Raw genomic sequence first — 21930 nt, forward strand, 5'->3', positions numbered from 1 at the left:
GATCTAGCAGTAGCCTGCAGTGCTGCATTTAACCACTGCGCCACCTTGGCTCTTAAGCTTAAATAATAAAATAGTAACATGAAAAAGAAAAAAAAAATCCTACTAGCATCAAATGTTCTTTGACAGGCAAATGAGCATCGACATTTTTAAACGGAATTTTACAGACTTTTGAAAAATTAAGTTACCTGTCCTCATGGCTTCCCGTGCGAACATCCTTCATAGCAGCAAATCCACAAGGTACCCGTGCGTATTTATTTAAGTTCTCAATGAGAGTTTTTCCTACTTCTAGATAATAGGGATCACCGGTAGCCTATTTTCAGGGAAATAATTTGGATTAATATATTACACTTATTAAAACCATAACTGTATTACTCTGATATTCGATCTCTGATGCATTTTAAGATTTTGATCTGAAGCAGGGGTGGGTTTCAACCGGTTCGTGGCGGTCCCCGCGAACCGGTTGGTCGGCGAACCCGTAAGTAACTAACTTCCGGGAACGGCGAAGGGCCCGCCCGCCCGCCCGCGCTCCTTACCCGGTTTTGACGAGTTCTGCGCTTCCACGCATGCGCAGGACACATACAGCGCCTGCACGATCTTCCAGGAGCAGCTGGAGCATCGCACAGACGCTAGTACGCATGCGTGCACTGCGCGCGTGCACGAGGACGCCGCCGGCCACGTTCCAACCGAACCGGTTGGAACGGGGCGAGAAACCCACCCCTGATCTGAAGTCATAATGTCTAAAACATACTAGGAATTGTAGCCTGTTAATAACCATAGTTAGAGGCTGCTTCTGTATCTTTAAAGAAAATTCTCAAGTATTTTTGTTGTGGAAGTATCACAAACTCTCAACAGAACTGCATGCTAATTGTCATAATTCCAATATGCTTTAAAATATAGTCTTCCAACAAAAAACAAACTACACTCCAGAATTATTTTCTGCATTCAGTTAAAACAAATCAAATCAATTTAAATTTTATTTTAATAGCAGGTTGATTACAAATGTCTCAACTTTCTCAGACTCAAATCATAATCTGCCACCTACAGGCTAAAATTAAAGATTCCAGAAATCCAGAACTTCCATCAAAACAGTCACCCCAGTGCTTAAGTTATGCTGAAATAAAGATAACCACCCCTCCTGCTGTCCTAGCATCTGCTAAAATTAGGGAAGGTTTTGTTTTCCAGTGCAGTAATTACACTTAACTAGCACACCTCCTAATAAACAAATAAGTAGTTTTCCCCCCAACCATCTAGCTGCCATCTTTCAGCATAACCAATTTCACAGAAATATTTTCCATCAGTCAGACTTGAACAACCAAGCATATCTAGCTTTCCTAGATAAGGAGGAGGCAAAATGAGTTCTGCAAAGAGAAGATACTCCATATATTTCATTTCATTTTTAATGTGCTTCCTGCTATTTTCTAGAATGTAGCATATCTTGAATTTGAAGAACCTTACTTACTTTATACAAGAAATATGTGCTTTCTGCAAATTCTGGCCGTAAAGGATGCTGAGCCCAATGTACCCGGAAGTCTGTTGTAAATGCCTGAACAAGACAAGTGGAAAGATAAAAATACTGAATTATTCTTCTTTGAAGGAATAACTTCTAGCATACTGGGATTCCAGCAAAAAATTAATTAAAAATTAAAAATGTCCCCAAATGTATATATTGTCCTGTAAAGAAAAAGAAATCTTCTGAAACTTAGCTCATTTTTTAAACCTCTAACCACTAAATATCTAAATATCAAACAGTAATACAGATGCTACAATGAATGACCCCTTAAGTCTGCTTCTACTGGAGCAACTCTCAAATGAATGAAACAGAATGCACAGACATTTTTGGCACACCACCTTAAAAGAGGCCCAAAAGACATTTTCAACATGTGCAGCAAAATTCAGAATGGGCAATTTGCTTATGGAAGAATAACAAGTTCACATTTTCATTTTCATTCAAAAATCTCTTCCAATTTAAATGTAATCAATAGACAGCAATCCACAAACATTAAGAAAAACACTGATTTAAATCATTGAATGTTTACTTTTATCATTCATGATAATTCATTGCTTGAAGGTTTTTTAAATATATTTATGGTAAGCCATCCAAATATTCTGTTATCAACTTCAAAATAAGACAATCAGTGGTAAAAATCTTATAGAAATAGACAAAGCAACCAAAATAACCAAATACCGTATTAAATATTATATATATAATTTATTATTATATATAAAATTTATTTTCACATACATCCATGCATGTTTTAAGGGTTTATTTTTAGTCAAAATTAGAAGCTTCTTTTTTTTAGGAGAGTCAGTATATAATTGGCCATTCGAAAAGTGACAGGGTTACTAATGCAAAATCTCAAAAAGTAAAAATTGAAGAATACATATGGAAAGGAAGAATTGGGAAAATATATAAACTATTAACTGAATTAGAAAAGCAGGCATAAGGTTTAAAATTAATCTGGGAATCAGGTTTGAAAGAAATAAATGATAATGATTGGAAAAATATTTGGAATAGAAGAGTATATAAGAATAATTAAGAGTTAAGGAAAATGCATATAAAGTGATATGGAGGTGGTACCTAACACCACGCAAATTAAATCAAATAGATGGTAAATATACAAATATTTGTTGGAGGTGCAAGAAAGAGGTTGGAACACATAAACATATGTGGAGGGATTGTGATAGTGCAGAAAAATATGGGTCATGGTGTTTAGAGAAATTAGAGCACTGTTGAATGTAAATTTAGATATGTCACTGAGGATTGCATTACACTTTCTGGTGGAAAAATGGGATATAAATAAAACAAAAAAGAATTGATTGTAAATTTGATAATGGCAGCTAGATTAGTGATGGCTAAATATTGGGGACAAAATTGGGATATTCAAAGAAATGAGTGGTATAATGAAATCTGGAGTATGGCAACAAATGATAAATTAACAACAGAAATTAAATTTATAAAGGGATGATTAAAGCAAATAATTATAATGAAATATGGGGGGATTTTATAAAATCAGTGTTGGTGGAAGGCAAAAGGAATAAACCTACTCAAGAATATATGTTGTTATGGAGAGGATAAGGGCACAATTGGAATATATTAGTTATTATAGATGAAGAAATATAAGGGGAGGAGGTCTCCAGGGGGTGGGGGCGACACTGTAATATGTTTTTTTTACCTTTTTATTTCTTTTTTGGGATTCAGATGTATATGTACTGTTTGTCTTATTTATGTTTAAAAATAATAATTAAAAAAATTAAAAGTAAAAACTGACTAAACGAACTAGGTGGATACAGTTAAATATTCCTAACACTCATGGACTTAACACTTAAGCTAAATTCTCCAAGTCTGAAATATTATTTTCTCCAAATACCTGAAATTTATACTTCATATTTACACTCCCTGAATATTGAATTTTTAAGACACGATCATTGCCTTACCTCAGGAAGAAAATTATGCTTTTTTATGACCTGATATAGCATTTCATGAGTTTCTATAGCAGGTCGAATATCACCTTTCAGTACCTAGAATTCAAGGAAAAAAGATACATCCCATTATATTTAAATAAAAGACTTTATTATTTTCCAATCCATAGCATAGGGCATTAGAGTAAGACTGCAAGTTAACAATAATATAATGAAAACAATTTTATATTTTAAAATGGTAAGTTGTTCATTAAAAGCAATGGACTTGATAACAACATGATTTATGTCCTCTAACTAAAAACATACATTTGCTTTGAGAATGTAGTGGTTAGTGATACACGGAGAGTATCAAATGTGAACTATTTTAAATTTAGAATAGTCTGTAGCAAGTTTGAAATATTGTTCTGGGTTTGCCACAGGTTTTTTTTTAAATTTGATATAGGCTGTTTTGAACATTTTGGAAGTATTTCAGATTTGAAAAAGTGAAAATGGGACATTTCAAATTTGCATATCCTTTGTGGCAATCTTTTAACAGAATATAAAATAGCCTGTCTATAAAATTAATGTTTATAATAAATTCAGATTAAATGATGCTGAAGTGCATTAGTTGAAATTGCTTAAGAAATACAATGTTAAAAAGTACATGTGGAATATCTAATAATTTTACGCACCTTCTTAATGACTAACAAATTTATAATTTAGAAAGAAAGATGATTCTGTGCATAGATAAAGAATCCTGTGAAAATTAATTGTTTGAGGACTAATATTAATTGAGGGGATGTGGTTAGAGATTATGTTGTCTCCTGAATATTGGTTGTTTTTTGTATATTGTTGCCTTTCTAACTTGTGAAGCCATCTAGAATTGCTTTGGAATTGAGTAGCTTTAATATCATTGGATGCAAATGTTTTGCATATGCAACTTACTTGCAAACCCGGAAAAAATGCTAGTAGCGAGTCCATCCATGTGCGAGCATTGAGCATTGGCTTGTGGATGTGCACATCAAGCAAGAGAGGCGGCTGGCTGATGTATCTCATTATGGCATCGTAATGCTAGAAAATATCAACATTTGATGCATTTATTCACTTTGAATACTGAACCTATTTGCAAAAACGGACTGAAAGCAGATAAGCACACGAAACAATAACACTTAGATTAAGCCAAATATCAGCCATCTGCAGCTTTTGTTTAAAAATGAAATCAGCCACACTCTTCAACTACTTTACTTAAGGCATAAATAATACAGTCAGAAATACATTTCACGTAATTATTGTCTTACTTAAAATGAAGTATTCAATTAATCCAAGTTCCATACACAAGCAGAATATGCAATTAAAAGACTGCCTTCTGTCCCAAGGATCAGTTTTTGTTTCCCTATTTACAGGTAATCTTCAACTTATAACCATTCATTTAGCAACCGTTTCAATTTATAAAGGCGCTGAAAAAATGACCTACAACCAGTCTTTATGATTACAAGGGTCACAGCAACTCCATGGTCATGTAATCAAGATTTGGTGCTTGGCAACTGGCATCTATTTATAACAGTTGCAGCATCCCAGGGTCATGTGATCATCATCTGAGACCTTCCCAGAGAGCTTCCAAGAAGCAATGTTGCTCGGGGAAACCAGATTAATAATCACATGATCAGCTTAACAACTATGGCAAAGTGACCGTTGGCTTACCTGAACGGTCGTTCTCTGGGCACTGCGGGAGAGTCCAAGCATGGGGTTAAATACAGTCTATCTGCTTTTGGACTGAGTAGATTTTTCTTTGACCACGCCTCCTTTGCCTCATTGAGGGCAGTTTAAAAACAAAATCTTATCCGCTGTAGGACGCCCTTCAGGTATCTTGATCGTGATGCAGAATCTTGGACACCGCAATGAACCCTGGGCGGGTTTGGACTCTCCCGCAGCGCCCAGAGAACAACTATTCAGGTAAGCCAACGGTCATTCTCCTGTGTGCTGCTTGAAGAGTCCAAGCATGGGACATACCCAAGCTATTGTGTCCCAGGGAGAGTCTGCTGGTAGGGCTGAGTTGGACATCAAAGAGACCACAGGGGCATCCACCTCTGACTGAAGAGCTCCCCAAAATTAATCCTAACAGGCGGACTGAGTTTTTAAACTGCCCTCAATGAGGCAAGGGAGGCGTGGTCAAAGAAAAATCTACTCAGTCCTAGGGCAGATAGACTGTGTTTAACCCCATGCTTGGACTCTCCAAGCAGCGCACAGGAGAGAGGTTTTAAAATCTGGCATGATTTGCTTAACAACCACCTTACTTGGCAATGGAAATTCTGGTCACCATTGTGCTTGTAGGTCAAAGACTATCTGTATTTTCCTCAACTGTACTTTCATCGCAATAAAGCTCTAGTCTTGGATACATAGCATTGGCATAAACTTGCTTCAGGACAGAAGATGCTACATTCAAGATGAGTTATAGTGAACATTTTAGCTGTCAATTATTATTATTATTTTGGTCAACAGGATAGACAGACCTCTAAATCCAACAACATACAAACATTAGCAAATATTTTGATCCACTTATTTATTGCCCATTTTACTTCCAAAACGTAAGAATTCTAAACGTGGATAATGCCTCACTAATAGGCATCTTTAAAATCAGTTCTATGATTAATTTGAGTATATTTATTACAGATATACCAATATTTGAAAGTAGATGAATTTTATGCTGAATGGAACAATGGAAAAAAGATAACGTGGAAGAAACATCATATAATTATTTCTGGCAGTGTAATACACTAATTTTAGAAGCGGAGATCCACAATATCTAACATAATACATCACAAGCATAGTACAAAGTTCTATAGTTCAAGGAGAGAGGAATTCCATCTGTACTTACAGTGTTAAATCGTTCTAAAAAACTGTCATCTCCAAGCAAGACATAGGCCTTTAATAAATACTCATAATACGAATCTATTCCTGCTCCAACTCCGCTATCTAGAGTACGATAAAAACATTAATACAATTAATTTCATTACTAGTTTTCATTTCCATGAAGTAAGTTTTTATTACTATAAAACAATTAAGTGCAACCAAGAAACAGATAAAAAGGACCATGGAATGAAACTAAGCACGAAAAAAGCATAAACTTTTGTCCAAAGTAAGGTACAATTTTCTGACATACAGTTTAGGTTCTCTACATCAGTGTTTCTCCAGCTTGGCAACTTGAAGATGTCTGGACTTCAACTCCCAGAATTCCCCAGCCAGCGAATGCTGGCTGGGGAATTCTGGGAGTTGAAGTCCAGATATCTTCAAGTTGCCAAGCTTGAGAAACACTGCTCTACATAAACACCTCTAACCTCCAATCTCATTCTTATCTGTAATTAAGAGGGAAAAATAGATCCATACCTTTACGGACCCAGTCACCCGTATGAATGTTAATAGTAACTCCTACTAAATTGCTGCTACGTTGCCTTTTCTCCCAAAGGAAGTCAAGTGCCTTCCGGGCATATTCCTATAGAAAACGAAATTAACATTTCCTAATTAAATACAGCTTTACATGCAATGAAGTAGTCAGAAAATTGATGCAAGCAATAAATTTATTCTGTGGTTCTACTTTTAAACTCACACAACAGCAAACCTTATTTTGTATGTACTGGACAGCTCAGAGAAGGATTTAAAAAAGTCGGATGAAAATGCGGTACTGCCAAAAATGCATCATAAAAATTGGGAATAACTCGTATAGTTTGGATTCGTCATACTATTGCTGCAGTTTGGACATCGATAGATCATTAATGCAACCTTATATTGATCAGAGATGCTAAGTATATAAATTACCTGTTGGCTTTAAGCCTCAGGCATTTAAAATGTAACATCAATAATTAATTATACGTGGGAAATATTCCTTAAGAATTGTCATACAATATTGGAAGGATAACTCTATGCTGGACTCACACCAACAGATGGCAAATGTGAACTTCTGATTTTGTTTTTAAAGAAACAGGGGACAAGAAGGACTTTTGAGTATTTGGGAAGCTGTTTTGTAGATGAGATATATTTCCAGATATTTTTGTCCCTTTTGGGGGTGGGGGAGAAGTAGAATTAATATCATTTTGTAGTAAATCTCCACTTAATGGACTAAAAAAGAAAGAAGTGTATATTAAAGCTAGTTGCCTATTAAATAAAAAATGGTATTCTTCAGACCTCCCCAAACATATTGGTATATCAAAAAACCCTCACTAATAATGCCAATTTTTGAGGAATCGCAACAAATACTGTTCAGATTGATTCAGACTTGAACCAGCATTTGGGGCAAAGCTTCATTGCCTGAAATTCAAACAAAAGAATTCAGATCCAATGAACATTGTATCTTAAATCCATGTCAAAATAAATCCCTCAAATCAAATATTTGTCATTTTTTTTCATTTTCATTAGACACAATAAAAAATCAGGAAACAATATTATGTACCAATATTAAGGTCTAGAAGGAGTTATGAATGTCATAACAATAAAATACGATTTTTAATAAACAAAAACAGTTCATTTATTTAAAAACCCCACCCTATTCTTTGCTTCAAGTAAGAGATGTTTTAGGATACTATATAGTAAAATTCAATTTCCAAAAGCCTCAAGTAGCATGGCCAAGTTTTAAATGGACAGAGCTTCTTTAAACTTTGTAATTAAGGATTAACTGCTGCCTCCACTTCCATCTGTAAAGTTTCTAAAAACTACTTTAAATAATATTGCAGATTAATGGATTAGTAAAGGAAAATGTTGCCCATTAAAACTGAAACTGAAGGCTTATTGTATACAATGATTTTGATGCACTATTCTCTATGGCTAATTGCAAGAATTCTAAATATAACTTCAAGAAAAGATAATGACTAAAATACAGTTATTGTAAAAATTGAAGTATCTGGAATTATAGGAAGAGTCGGACTGATAAGATGCAATGATGCAAAAACGAATGTAAAGGTTTTTAAAGAAAATAATTCTTTTTTATTGACAATCCCTAATATAAATGCAGACTTCATCTAGATGTCACTAAAGTGCAGCCCCAAAATCAAATTGATGGTTATATGAAATTGAATTTGAGATGCTGCCATGTCAGCCAAAATCTTTCCGTGTAGACTGTACAACAGACCATAAATTATTAATGTCCAATAAGCAAGTTTTTCAGCATCATTAAAACAAGTACTTGTCCCAAAAAGATTTGTCTTGAAGGACATACAATCCAAAAATAAGAATCATATAAAGACAAAATCAGTATGCTTTCATTATGCATAAGATATGCTAAGGAGTTATAGAATAGACACGGCCAATACTGTAGTTATAATACAGTGGTAAGGCACCAGGCACAAATAAAATTCCTAATGAACTACTTAATTTATTGAGGAAATATCATCTGAATGTTTATGTTGTTCTCAGTTGCTCTTTTAAATTTTTGTAGTAACACAAAATTTAATTCAATATTGTATAATTTACACAGGGTTTTTTCATGTTCACATATTTTATAATAATTTTTATTTATACCACCCAACTCTCAACATCTCTGAATCAAAGAAATTACAATAAAATCCATTTAAAAAAATAAAGATTACAGCATTATGTTATAAAAAGTCTCACTCTCCCAAACACAGCACAGCGTTCAGGCCCTGGGACAGAACACTGACAGATATTTTAAGCAGTACCTCATAATATAAATAGGAAAGCAATTTCTGGTATGAGAGATTCAGTGACCGGTTCAGCAACAGAACGTAGATGAAATTAATACTATGAAGTTTTTTGTTTTTTTTTAAATCAAAAGTTAGCAGTTGCACAAAAATAATCCATCACTTATCATTAAACAAACCTCAAATATCGATGCCCCTGTGAAACGACTCAGAGCAGCAAACTCTAAAATCAACGTTCCTGCACAAGCTGTACAAGTTTCGGTCTCTGTTCCTGTCCGGGCTTCTGGACTTCTTAGACCAAATTTTAAATTAATCTAGAAAAAAAAAAGAAATGCTAAAATCTGTTATTGTGATAATGTTATTTCTTAAAAACTTAAGAAAATAAATTTGTTCTTTCAAACAAGACACAATAAGTAGACACTAGGTTTGTGTACTATATTGCAGAAAAGCTGGAATAATTAAGTAAGCTGCAGAAGTTAGAAGCAGAGAATGTTCAGCACCATAAAATAATGCTCAACAACATCTGAGTGTGGCAAACCTGTGCAAACTGATTTAGTATGTAAGTTTAAATGTCAAAGCTGAAGTCACTGATGCTTTAAGTTTAAATGAAGCTATCGCTGTGTATATCACCTGCTAGAGAGAGAGCAGTCCTCATTTTCATAATCAAAACTTTTTAAAATCTATTGCATTTGAAAATGTAGTAAATATAAACATATAAATATCTTCATAAATCATGCTATTAGCTGAAGAGTTAAGATTCTAAGAGTTGTAAAAATCAGAAGTTTCACAATATCGCTAATAACTTCTCTCTCTGACTCAACATGTAATTTTATCATACTGGAAAAGCAAATAATACATGGCATACATTAGTCTTAGCTCACAGTTTACTTACTCTTGGATATGGGAGACCACTTGTAGTGTTAAAAGCTGGCAACAGTTTGTAGCCTAACTGTTTTGCCATGTGCAGAAGTTCTCCATTGTACCACTGCATGACTTCCCCTTTCTCTTTCAGCATGATTGCTACTGAGTGCCCACCTAGAAGACCTCTAGATAAAATGAAAGGGAGAAGTCAGTAAGTTTATCAGCTTAGCGAATGATGATCTAGCATTCATTTCATTTCATTTATTAAAGTTATAGGGCGCCCAATCCCGGAGGACTCCGGGCAGCTTACAATGAAAGAAGAAAGAAAGAAAAGCAAAATAAATAAAAAATAATTTAAAATTCACAACACGCATACGTTCTAATCGGGGCTGGACCTTAACACTAAGGTCAACAGCCCCAGGCTTCCAATCCCTAATGATATTTAGTAATTAGTTATACTAGCCTTAAGCATAGCGTAAGTGCTGAAAAACTGAAATAGTTTGTAGAACATTTAAATACTACTTACTTCTAAAAAGTGTTTATAAATGAAGATAAATGAAAGTAATGCAGAAAATGCAATTTACAAACAATAGGTTTACAAACTATGAATTCTATTATGCTTAAAAATTTAAGAAATAGGTGTATTTAATTTGAGACCACGGTATAAATCTTACCCAAGCACTCTTATGTTTGTTTCAAACACTGATACCACAATGTCGTTGTCTAAGTTAACATCTCTAATTACTTTTTTAACAGCATCTTCAAACTCTTTGGTTTTATTTAACACCTGAAAAACAAGAGTAAACAGGCTGATTATCTCTTTGGAAACTAAGTTTTGTTAAGGAAAAACTTGAAGTTTCATTTTAAATAAAAAAATAAAGAACATCAGATTCTTGTCATCTTTGGTCAGCAACAAGCTAAAAATCCTATTACAAAGAGAAACTTTGAACGAAGGTTGTCAGCTTTGTTTAATTTATCCTGTCTCAAAAAAGGTAAGAGGTATAGTTGAGCAATACTAAAGAAATCTGGAATCTCATTACACTCTCAATCCACTTAAGATACAAGTGCTGGTCTAGGAGGAGGGAGACCCAAGTGTTAGTTCACTCTCAAAAGCTCAAGGATGACTGTGGAGTAATCACAATCTCTCAGCCCAATCTATGTACTCCACTGGGTGGTTGCTGTGAGAAAAATGGGATAGGGGAGAACTGCGTTTGCCACCTTATATCACGAATCCATTTTGTAAGGATAGATTATATTTTAAGTATTAAATCAAGTATTTCGTTTAGTTTAGTTTTGGTTTATTTGTATGCCGCCCTTCTCCAGGAGGGACTCAGGGCGGCGAACAACTCAAAGGGGAAAGGGAACATAAACAACAGTACACATAATTAAAATACACAAGAATCATATAGCCATACAAGTCAAGAGGGGAGGGGAACTCATCAACCCCAGGCCTGCCGGCACAGCCAGGTTTTGACGGCTTTCCGGAAGGCCTGGAGAGAGGTGAGGGTCCGGATCTCCGCGGGGAGTTCATTCCAAAGGGCCGGAGCTGCTACAGAGAAGGCCCTCCCCCGGGTAGTAGCCAGATGGCATTGGCTGGTGGACGGAACCCGGAGGAGGCCGACCCTGTGTGATCTGACGGGTCTTTGGGAGGTAATTGGCAGCAGGCGGTCTCTCAAGTACCCAGGTCCAATACCATGAAGGGCTTTATAAGTTACGACTAGCACTTTGAAGCGTATCCAGAGACCGATCGGTAGCCAGTGCAGCTCGCGGAGGATAGGTGTAACGTGGGTGTACCGAGGTGCACACACAATCGCTCGCGCAGCTGCATTCTGGACGAGTTGAAGTCTCCGAATACCAATATATTGGTTAAGGACAATTATTAAGCTCTATGCAATACTGTAAAACAAGAATTTAAATTTAACACATGGTAGAAGAAATCAAACCTACCACAAGAGTGTCCAAAGAATCTATTAGCGTCAGTGAAAACCTGGGTGAGAAAGGAGGAGAGATGAAAAACAGGATTTAATGAAATGCAATAATTGATTATTAAATGTTCATGTAAGAACTTGTTACAGGCTGCCTATTACTAAAAATGGTGGACTGTGTTCCCCTTCCTCAAGTTGATGAACTGTTGAAGACACACAATGCTTTCATGAACCATTGAAGACTTCTGAAAACAGACTGTACATTAAAAATATGAAGCTTCAGCAATTAATAAAAACAATGAACGCCTTCAGGACTTTTGTCAGCTTGAGAAAAGATCAACCCCATCTGCCATGGCAACCAACACCTGTTTACAATGGTTGTAGCATTCCCAGAGTCACATGATCACCATTTGCTACCTTCCTAGGAGGGCTTCTAACAAGCGAAGTCAACGGGAGAAGTGAAATTCACTTATCAACCACAGCAAAAAAGATAGCTAAATTGGACATGGGTCATTTAACAACCGTATCCCTTTACAATAAATTATAGTATTTATTTTACTTACCATAGTGTAACTGTTTTATGTTATTAAAACACTGTAACCTGCTACAATATTCTCCAGATAATGCACAAACTAAAAATAATTGAATGAAATTAATAATGTTCATCTATGATGCAATTATTAGTCAGATATTATTTTTGTTTTCCTCAATTTTGGTAAATATTCCTGTTCTGTTTATGGCTATTTATTCAGAATTTAGATTCAATTCTATTGGATTTGTAATAACGGATCCACAGAATTTCAATTAAAAGTAAATACTGAATCATCAAATAATTATTTCTAAATACTAACTTTCCCAAGGCATCATCCACATCTCCACGACTTGGTTCTTGACCCCGAATTCTTCCACGGCAAGTTAAAGGCATGAGCTCATCAGCTGGGTAAGCATGTTCCTATTGGGGGGGGGGGGGGGGGAGGAAAGAAAAACAAAGCAGAATAATAATCTAGTGAAGTTGAAATGCATGGTGCAATAGCAGTTAGATCAAGTTTCACCGTTTACTCTTACAAATGCAGGAAATAAAAAGGAAGACTATTTCTATATTCATAGGAGTATGCGTTTACAAAATTAAACAATGCAGAAAGCGCCAAACGGTACACAGGTTTCTTACACTGGATTAAATCGATATTTTTCATGAACTGCAGTACAGTTAGTCCTCAATTTATGACTATGATGGAACCCAGAATTGTAGCTATAAGTCAGGGGTGGGTTTCTCGCCCCGTTCCAACCGGTTCGGTTGGAACGGGGCTGGCGGCGTCCTCGTGCACGCGCGCAGTGCACGCATGCGTACTAGCGTCTGTGCGATGCTCCAGCTGTTCCTGGAGGATCGTGCAGGCGCTGTATGCGTCCTGCGCATGCGTGGAAGCACAGAACTCGTCAAAACCGGGTAAGAAACGCGGGCGGGTGGGTGGACCCTTCGGCGTTCCCAGAAGTTACTTACTTCCGGGTTCGCTGACCAACCGGTTCGCGGGGACCGCCGCGAACCGCCTGAAACCCACCCCTGCTATAAGTCATGTGATCATATGCGGAGTCAGCATGCGACCGAATTTAAAAAAAAATTAATGACCATTTTTATAGTAGTCATAAAGGGAGTCACCATGGTTGCCAAGCAAATCCAGTATATCCAATGGGTTGTTTCTCCTGGAAAATGGCAAAAAAAGTGGCAATGATTATGTAACTATGCAATGCTGCAACTGGTCATAAATGTGAGTCAGTTGCCAAGTGCCCAAAATATGATAACATCACTGCAGAGGAGAGGAAAGGCAGCAGTCATAACTTTGAGAGCAGGTTGTAAGTAAGTAAGTAAGTCATAACTTCAAACAGTTGGTAAATAACTGGTCGTAAGTCAAGTACTACCTATAATACTTTTCCTACAGAAACACATTAATGCATTCAGTTAGTACCATAGCAAAGAAGCAGATTGCAAGATAAAAGCCATAATTACTCTAATGTTTTCTGAACTGTAGAAAATAAGTGGGGGATTTCTTGTTTTGTTTTATGGTTCTGGGTCTTATTTACTCACCATACAGCCTGGAACAAGATTTTGTGGTTCAGAACTTATTTCTCAGAATAAGATGCATCATAAACATAATCAGCTTTCTACCCTCAAGTTGGCTTTTCACAGAAATCTTTATTAAGCCCTGAAAAAATGTACCTTATTTGCTTCTCCTAAATTGGCTGAAACAGTAAGTCCAGCTTAATGTCCTCAAAAAACTTTCAACACTATACATTTATTTTTTCAACTTTCAAGAGTCAAAAAGGGAATGGTTCCATATTGGTGGAACACTAATTTTGGTATTTGAAAGATTGGTTTTGAAATGTTTCTTATTCAGTACATCTCAAGTTGCTAACCTAGGAATTCATTGCACCGTTATTGCACATAACTAGGAATTCTTTGTCAGCAGCTTGTTTTGAATTAATTCAAATTGTTTTAAAGAGCTAATTAATGCAATTCAGGAATGTAAATAAAATATTCACCATGGTTTTGCCACCTAGAACTAGTTACACTTGAAAGTCTCATGCACTGTTTTCATTTAAAGAAAATTGGGACGATATCTGAACACTGCCCCTTCGGCCTCCATCCTTAGAAAAGCAAAATAATGTATTTAAGAAGATCACTATATTGACAAGTAGTGATCAGCAGGTTTTTCAAACCAAGGTCCTTCAAATGGTATGTTACATTCTCACTAATGTCCCTAAAAGGGATGTGTAAAATGTATAAAAGTTAAGGATTTTGGAAACACTTCAATTTCAAAAACTGCTTGATACAGGCTATGCCAACCATTTCAGGAATATCCTGTCTGAAACAGAAATTATGAGCTTGACATAAAGTCGGTTTAAGTTCAGAACACTTCCAGAATGGCTAAAATTGATTCTATAAGGATTTAAATCTTTTAAATGCAGAAAAAAGTATCTAACTCAGTATATTTCAGAATATATTGATATACACCACTAGTTCTTAATAGAAATGTACAGCATAATAAGATGGCAGAATTTCATTTCCAAACCAAACTCAAACTTTGCCTTCAGAAAAAGTGCTAGCAGATAGATGTTCATCTTTGTGTATATGTATACAAAGCATCTTGCACCGTTTTTTGCTCTATGTACGTCCATATACAAATAAAATCAAACTTTAACTATTCCAAAATAATGAAAATGCATTCTACAAGATACTTTTAATGTCAACATTTGCTTTATTAAATGGTAAATTTAGCAATAACCTTTAAAAAAAAATTTTAATCTTATGTGGCACATGGGACGACCACATTCTCGCATTTATAAAGATGATTCTGCTCTTTTACTAGCTCTTAAGATAATTCTTTGACCTTTAATCACTTATTATTTTCAACGCTGATGGAAAGGACATAAATGACAATAAGGATTCTATATCTCTTTGAAATGTCAGTAGCCTCAAGACAAGAAGTTGCACTAGATGCCACTTAAAGAGATTTTACAGAATATGCAGGACTGCAGATTTTTCAACAAATTATCTGGTACAGAAGTGTTACACTACGCCAGTGTTTCTCAACCTTGGTGACTTTCAGTCCTGTGGACTTCAACTCCCAGAATCCCCCAGCCAGCATAGCTGGCTGGGGGAATTCTGGGAGTTGAAGTCCACAGGACTGAAAGTCGCCAAGGTTGAGAAACACTGCACTAGGCTTTTATGGATATACTGTAGACAAGAGGGTGTAGGGCAAATAATCAACTGGATTGTATTTTTAAATCCATCTAAACATCCTTCTCGCCTTATCACTAAGTGAGCAACATCAAAACTGAAGTAGAATTTGTAACTATGAGCACTATGCAATTCTTTACAAAAATCAGTGAAGAAATGGAACTTTTCATTGAAGGCATGTATGATATATAAAGCAAGACGTAATGAACATTCCCCTTTTAAAAGTAGAAAAGCACATTTTCAAGTAACTTTAGTAATAAAATCTATTTCTAGAATAGAATTTTGCTACATTATTGTAAAAAAAAAAAAAACAAGTAAAAAGTCTTGCAAGATTGGAAAATGAGGAAAGAACTGATCCATAGAATCAAGATTAGCATCATCCAAAAAAAATGTTGAAATTCTTAATCTTGTTTGCCAAATTCAATATACTCACAAATTCTATTTGTTTTAGGACTCACACTAAATAAATATCCTTTTGACATATAAGCTTCCAGGATGTGCCAAGTCTCATACTTCCTTAAGTATAATACAAATAATTCATGCTACAAGTATAGACATTCTTTGCCAGCTCACAAATGATAAAAAGCCTTTTCACAACACAGTGTAAAAGAATGACCACATGCCCTAGGTTCTCCCCAGCACAAAAATATATATACAATTTTATGCATATTTTATTTGCAGTTACGTGTACCATACTTAAAAATACAGTAAGGCATAAATGTGCCAGTTCCGTCCTATGAAATACATAAAACAGATTGAAAACCAAGGAAACAGTGAGTCCCAGTTGAATATTTTAGCATTCAAAATTAGTAAATTTTAAATCTCAACACGTAAATAGCCTAACAATTAAACAAGTAAGAACTGCAGGGTTATTCACTGTAAATAATACATCAGGCCAAACCATACATCAACACAATGCACTGTGAACCAGTTTTTAAGTTGCTGATAGTATGATTCAGCATATTACATCAAACAATAATTATGACCCTTTATTGTATTTTAGTACAAGAATGAGCATCCAATAGTCTGCCAATCATCTGTGGGCCCCAAATCCCTTTTTGGAGACTTGCCACTGAAAGTTGTTAATTAAACTATGAAGGAATGAAAATATGATCTCTCCCCATTGTTTGCAGGGGAAAAAAATATTAGGATGTCAGCGGTTTCTCTTAAGCTTAATACACTAAGGAAAGAAACAAAAACCAGATTCCAAAAACAGTATCAGAATGAAAGTAGAGCACTGCTTGTCTATTACTATCCAGGTGATGAGCTGGCCAACCTTGCATTAAATCATAATTAATTAAAAATATACTAGCAAGAGTTCATCATGTATAGTTTATGTAAAAAACTGTTATTTAACATTAAAATAATGTAAACATTGCACTTACCATGTAATTACTATAGGCATGATCAAACATTTCCTGTACTTGATTTCTGAAAAAGAGATAAAACCAGAATAATCAATTGATGCTCAAGATTTGCTAGCAACATTTTTGCTTAATCTGCAGAGACTTTCCAAACATTTTGATGAACTGTTGGGGATTTTACAATAATAATTGTTTAATAATCCTAAGCTATGTAGCCACTTGTTATTATAAGAGAGCTATGATTCTTTATGAAATTATTTTTTAAAAAACATGGCTTTTTTTAACTTAATAGGCATTCAAAATGATTCTAAGAAAGTGGATGTTCCAAAAAGTGATCTGTGGACAGTATCTATTGGGCTTTCAAACAGAGAAGATTCAATGCTAATGTGATTTTTTTTAATGCTCAGTTAGGTGACAGTACTTTAGATAGCTGCTCTCAAAAAAGCAAAAAAAAAAGTCAAATATAGTTAGCATTTAAAAGGACGATTACAGTAAAAGGAGATTTCAGGTTAGTATGCTAGATTGAAGTATCCTGGAAGGGGGCAATCAATTCTGTACAGTTGCTAAGAAAATTACATGGCTATTTTAATGAAATAATGAGTTCAGATTCAAATGTGCATTGCTAACTCTGCTTAAGTTTTAAAAATGTGCCAACTGAATACCGTAGTCACTGAGGTTATCTTAAGACTCACTGAACCTACATGTGTATAACAATACATCAATCAATTTATATTCTATGATTATTCAAGAAAACCTCAGACTGTAATCTTAAATATTTACATAGGTATCTCAACAAAAAAAATGAAACATCTGCTTTTAAGTAAACATGTACAAAATTGTATATTGATAAATAGTCCCCCAAAGAGGAAGTAGCATTAAATAAGTTTATTTAAATCTTAGGATGAAATCAGATACATTTTCATATCATTTAAAACCTTATAATGAACACAGATGCATTTGCATACCAAAGATAGATTAGAATACTGCAGTTAATAAAGCAACCAAGCCATGAATTATGAAATTCTTAATTTAGAGCCCCAGAATTAATCTAAGTCCTATTTTTTCTAAAGGCCAGAGGACTCCAGAAAATCTGATGGTTCTCCTAATGCTCCCAAAAGTGAAATTGTTTTCTGCCATAGGTTAAATTAATATTATGACAGTTTAAAAAAAGTGAAATGTGCAAATATTATAAATGTAATGTGTAGATGCATCCTTGATTATTAGTAGGCATTGACACTGAAGATATTTGCTATAGTCAGGTTCCAGAGATGTACATTTCTGTTGAACGTATAATCTATGAAAAACAAGAGTCTGATTTGCCTTATGAGTGAGGTCACTATTTAAAGGATCTGTTCTTTCAAAACAAAACAATGTTTGTACAGCTAACAAGATTATCCCTTAACAGTGACTCTTTATAAGTAATTATATTATCCACATAACGTTATAGTTTCCAGGGCCTTCAACTGTCCTCAAAAGAGGTCAACAGCGAAGAAATAAATGTATTTCTTTGAGAAGTCCCCAAATTACTTTCAACTGTGGGATTCACTCCTCTTTGCCAATACCTGCTACATCACATATTATGTACAAAATTCTACATTAAGTACCCTTGTGCCTTCTTGTTGAAATATTAGAACCACCATCATACTTCCATATGATAAGCACACATGGAAAAAAAACATGTCGATCAGCAAAACTCGCAATAGCAAAAAAGTGTTCTAACCTAACTATAAAAAGCAACAACTTTCTCTTTAAGTATATTTTAAACTGTTTTTGTTAAAGATTTATACCTTGTATTGGTTCTGGGAAATCAGGGTGGGGGAAGGTTGGGGGGAGGGTGGGAGGGAGTGGAGTTTACTAAGTTGGAGGAGGGGTGTTGGATTTTAAGTTATTATGATTGTACATGTATACTGCTATTTTTTCTTTTTTATGTATATTGAAATGGAATTATAAATACCATCAACACAAAAGGGAGTTTGCTCAGAAGCTGAAATGCACCAAGTGAATTAGAGGAAGAGTGGGAAGCAGAGGAGAGAAGAAAGATAGGAAGAGAGGGATAGGAAAGAGGGGGAAGGGGGAAGATGAGGGGTACAAGGAGGAGTGGTAAGGGGAGAGAGGAGAAGGAGAAAGGAAGGGGAAGTAGAGTAGAAAATGATGGAGGGAAGACAGGATGTAGAAGAGTGGGAAGCAGAGGAGAGAAGAAAGATAGGAAGAGAGGGACAGGAGAGAGGGTGGGGGGGGAGATGAGGTGTACAAGGAGGAGTGGTAAGGGAAGAGAGGAGAAGGAGAAAGGAAGGGGAAGTAGAGTAGAAAATGATGGAGGGAAGAAAGGATGTAGAAGAGTGGGAAGCAGAGGAGAGAAGATAGGAAGAGAGGGATAGGAGAGAGGGTGAAGGGGGAAGATGAGGTGTACAAGGAGGAGTGGTAAGGGGAGAGAGGAGAAGGAGAAAGGAAGGGGAAGTAGAGTAGAAAATGATGGAGGGAAGAAAGGATGTAGAAGAGTGGGAAGCAGAGGAGAGAAGAAAGATAGGAAGAGAGGGATAGCAGAGAGGGTGAAGGGGGAAGATGAGGTGTATAAGGAGGAGTGGTAAGGGGAGAGAGGAGGAGGAGAAAGGAAGGGGAAGTAGAGTAGAAAATGATGGAGGGAAGACAGGATGTAGAAAGGGGGAGGAGAGAGGGGGAAGAAAGTGTCGGATAAGGTATAAATATGATGTATGGAGAGCAGAAGAGCCAATAACAGGGTTTTTCCTTTTTTTCCCTTTGGTAGTTGATGGTAAGATGAATTGATGTAATTACTTAATAATACAACATGATATTGACTATGTAATAGTATACATGTGATTATATGCTATGAAAATGGAAAATAAAAATCTTTCTATGGGGAAAAAAAAGCAACAAGAAGAAAAGTTCAGTGAAGTTACATAACTGAACTTTCCGTTGTACAAGCATCATTTTACAGAATGACATCCATGCGTTTACCATCCCGGGTAAGCATGCTTTAAATTTGGGGCATCTTTCAGGTTTTTTATTTTTTTTTAAAAAAAGCCCCCTCCCATCTTTCTCTTCTCTTTCAATGACAGCATTTGTGTCTGACCTGTTATGACTCACTTTTAACTTAACTGTTTCTCACTTTGACTAACCGAAGTTCTTAACATCCCCTTGCTATATATGACACTCATCGTTTCTAGACAGGGAAGTTTCGCAAAAAAAATAATAATAGAGAAACAATTTCCGAGGGCATGGAGGTTAAAAAAAAAAAAGGAACCCCACCAATAATCTAATGAAATGCAACTTTAAGATTTTGAAAACCTACCCAGTAATATATATATTTATTGTCCAGCTTTGTTTCTAGACAGGGAAGTTTCACAATAATAATAATAATAGAGAAACAATTTCCGAGGGCGTGGAGGTAAAAAAAAAAAGGAACCCCACCAATAATCTAATGAAATGCAACTTAAGATTTTGAAAACCTACCCAGTAATCAATCTATCTATCCATCCATCCATCCATCCATCCATCCATCCATCCATCCATCCATCCATCCATCCATCCATCCATCCATCCATCCATCCATCCATCTATCCTCTCTCTCTCTCTCTCTCTCTCTATCTATCTATCTTTACTGTCCAGCTTTACATAGAAAAGCTGAAATAAACAATGAGCTGGGGGGAATCCTTCTCGGGTTCTGCCGTGAGGACAAGCGTGAAATCAGCCTGTGTCAGTCGGGTTAAAGAAGACTTCAAGGTAACTTTGGCTCGGTTCTCCCCCAGGCAGCCAAAGGCAACCTACGAAAGGAGCGGGGCTTCGATCAGAACAGAGCCGGGAGGGAACCTTGAAGAGGTCTAGTCCAGTGTTTTTCAACCTTGGCCACTTGAAGATGTCTGGACTTCAACTCCCAGAATTCCCCAGCCAGCAAATGCTGGCTGGGGAATTCTGGGAGTTGAAGTCCGGACATCTTCAAGTGGCCAAGGTTGAGAAACACTGTCCTAACCACTGCTGGGGAATTCTGGGAGTTGAAGTCCAGACATCTTCAAGTGGCCAAGGTTGAGAAACACTGTCCTAACCACTGCTGGGGAATTCTGGGAGTTGAAGTCCAGACATCTTCAAGTGGCCAAGGTTGAGAAACACTGTCCTAACCACTGCTGGGGAATTCTGGGAGTTGAAGTCCAGACATCTTCAAGTGGCCAAGGTTGAGAAACACTGTCCTAACCACTGCTGGGGAATTCTGGGAGTTGAAGTCCAGGCATCTTCATGTGGCCAAGGTTGAAAAACACTGGCTCTAGTCCAACCATCACACCTTTCCTCGGGGCTACGGCACAATGTGCTTCCACCCTCGGCTTCCCAAAACCAACGGTCGACGGGGAGGCATCCCCTCGCCCAAAGGAACCGCGGCGGAGGAAAGCTCTCTTACCCGAGGTGGCGCTTCTCCTCCCGGCTCATGGCCTGCGCAGCCGGCGCTGCTGCCAACACCGAGGAAGCGGAGAGGAGGCCCAAAGCCAGCAGTTTCCAGCCGGACCAACGGCCTGCCGGGCGGTCGCCGCTCCTTCCCTCGCCCCCAGCTGCTGCTCCGCTCATAGCGGCAGCTGCCCCTCGCTAGGCCCGGTTCGGTCCCATCCCTTCAAACAGCGCGGCCGCCGCCACAGGACGAAGGACCGGCCCTTCGCTCGCCTCTTCTCTCGCTCTCAGCCCCTTTTCTCTGGCGTAGCCAAGGAAACCGGGATCTTGCCGCTAGGTTGCTTCCGGGTTCCCTTCCGGTCGCGCGACGCGACGCTGCCCCGCGGGCCAATGAGAGCCGAGGTTTGTATCACCTGGCTGTGCGTCACTCCGCCCCCCTCCCTCCGGGATGCAGGGATACGTGGAACAAACGGGCGGGGCTATCTGCCTAACCTGGACGTGGCGGTCGCGCTCTTAAAAACGATGAGACTTTGCTCTAGCGACCGCTCTCTCTTCTATTTCCTCTTTCTCTCTCTCTCTTGCTCTCCGTCATTTCCGGCTTCATGTCG

At 36.9% G+C, this 21930-nt stretch overlaps 1 protein-coding gene across 2 annotated transcripts in view; it reads right to left on the bottom strand.

Annotated features, from left to right (window-relative positions):
* The window catches only part of EDEM3 (ER degradation enhancing alpha-mannosidase like protein 3), a 38951-nt gene extending 17275 nt beyond the window's left edge, over window positions 1–21676 (bottom strand). For both annotated transcript variants that reach the window (XM_087726162.1, XM_087726161.1), the window contains exons 1-13: window positions 21339–21676; window positions 16952–16997; window positions 12685–12785; window positions 11856–11895; window positions 10583–10695; window positions 9940–10093; window positions 9227–9361; window positions 6784–6889; window positions 6275–6372; window positions 4345–4470; window positions 3436–3519; window positions 1460–1543; window positions 186–310 (exon numbers count right to left, since the gene is read on the bottom strand). In XM_087726162.1, the coding sequence (XP_087582288.1) occupies window positions 186–310; window positions 1460–1543; window positions 3436–3519; window positions 4345–4470; window positions 6275–6372; window positions 6784–6889; window positions 9227–9361; window positions 9940–10093; window positions 10583–10695; window positions 11856–11895; window positions 12685–12785; window positions 16952–16997; window positions 21339–21502 (1376 nt within the window). In that variant the 5' untranslated portion in view covers window positions 21503–21676. The remainder of the gene's footprint in view (window positions 1–185; window positions 311–1459; window positions 1544–3435; window positions 3520–4344; window positions 4471–6274; window positions 6373–6783; window positions 6890–9226; window positions 9362–9939; window positions 10094–10582; window positions 10696–11855; window positions 11896–12684; window positions 12786–16951; window positions 16998–21338) is intronic.
* Between the last annotated feature and the right edge of the window lie 254 nt (window positions 21677–21930).

The sequence above is a fragment of the Thamnophis sirtalis genome, unplaced genomic scaffold, assembly GCF_051295495.1.
Source record: "Thamnophis sirtalis isolate CommonGarterSnake01/CBP01778 unplaced genomic scaffold, rThaSir2_p1.2 scaffold_12, whole genome shotgun sequence".
NCBI classification, from domain to species: Eukaryota; Metazoa; Chordata; class Lepidosauria; order Squamata; family Natricidae; genus Thamnophis; species Thamnophis sirtalis.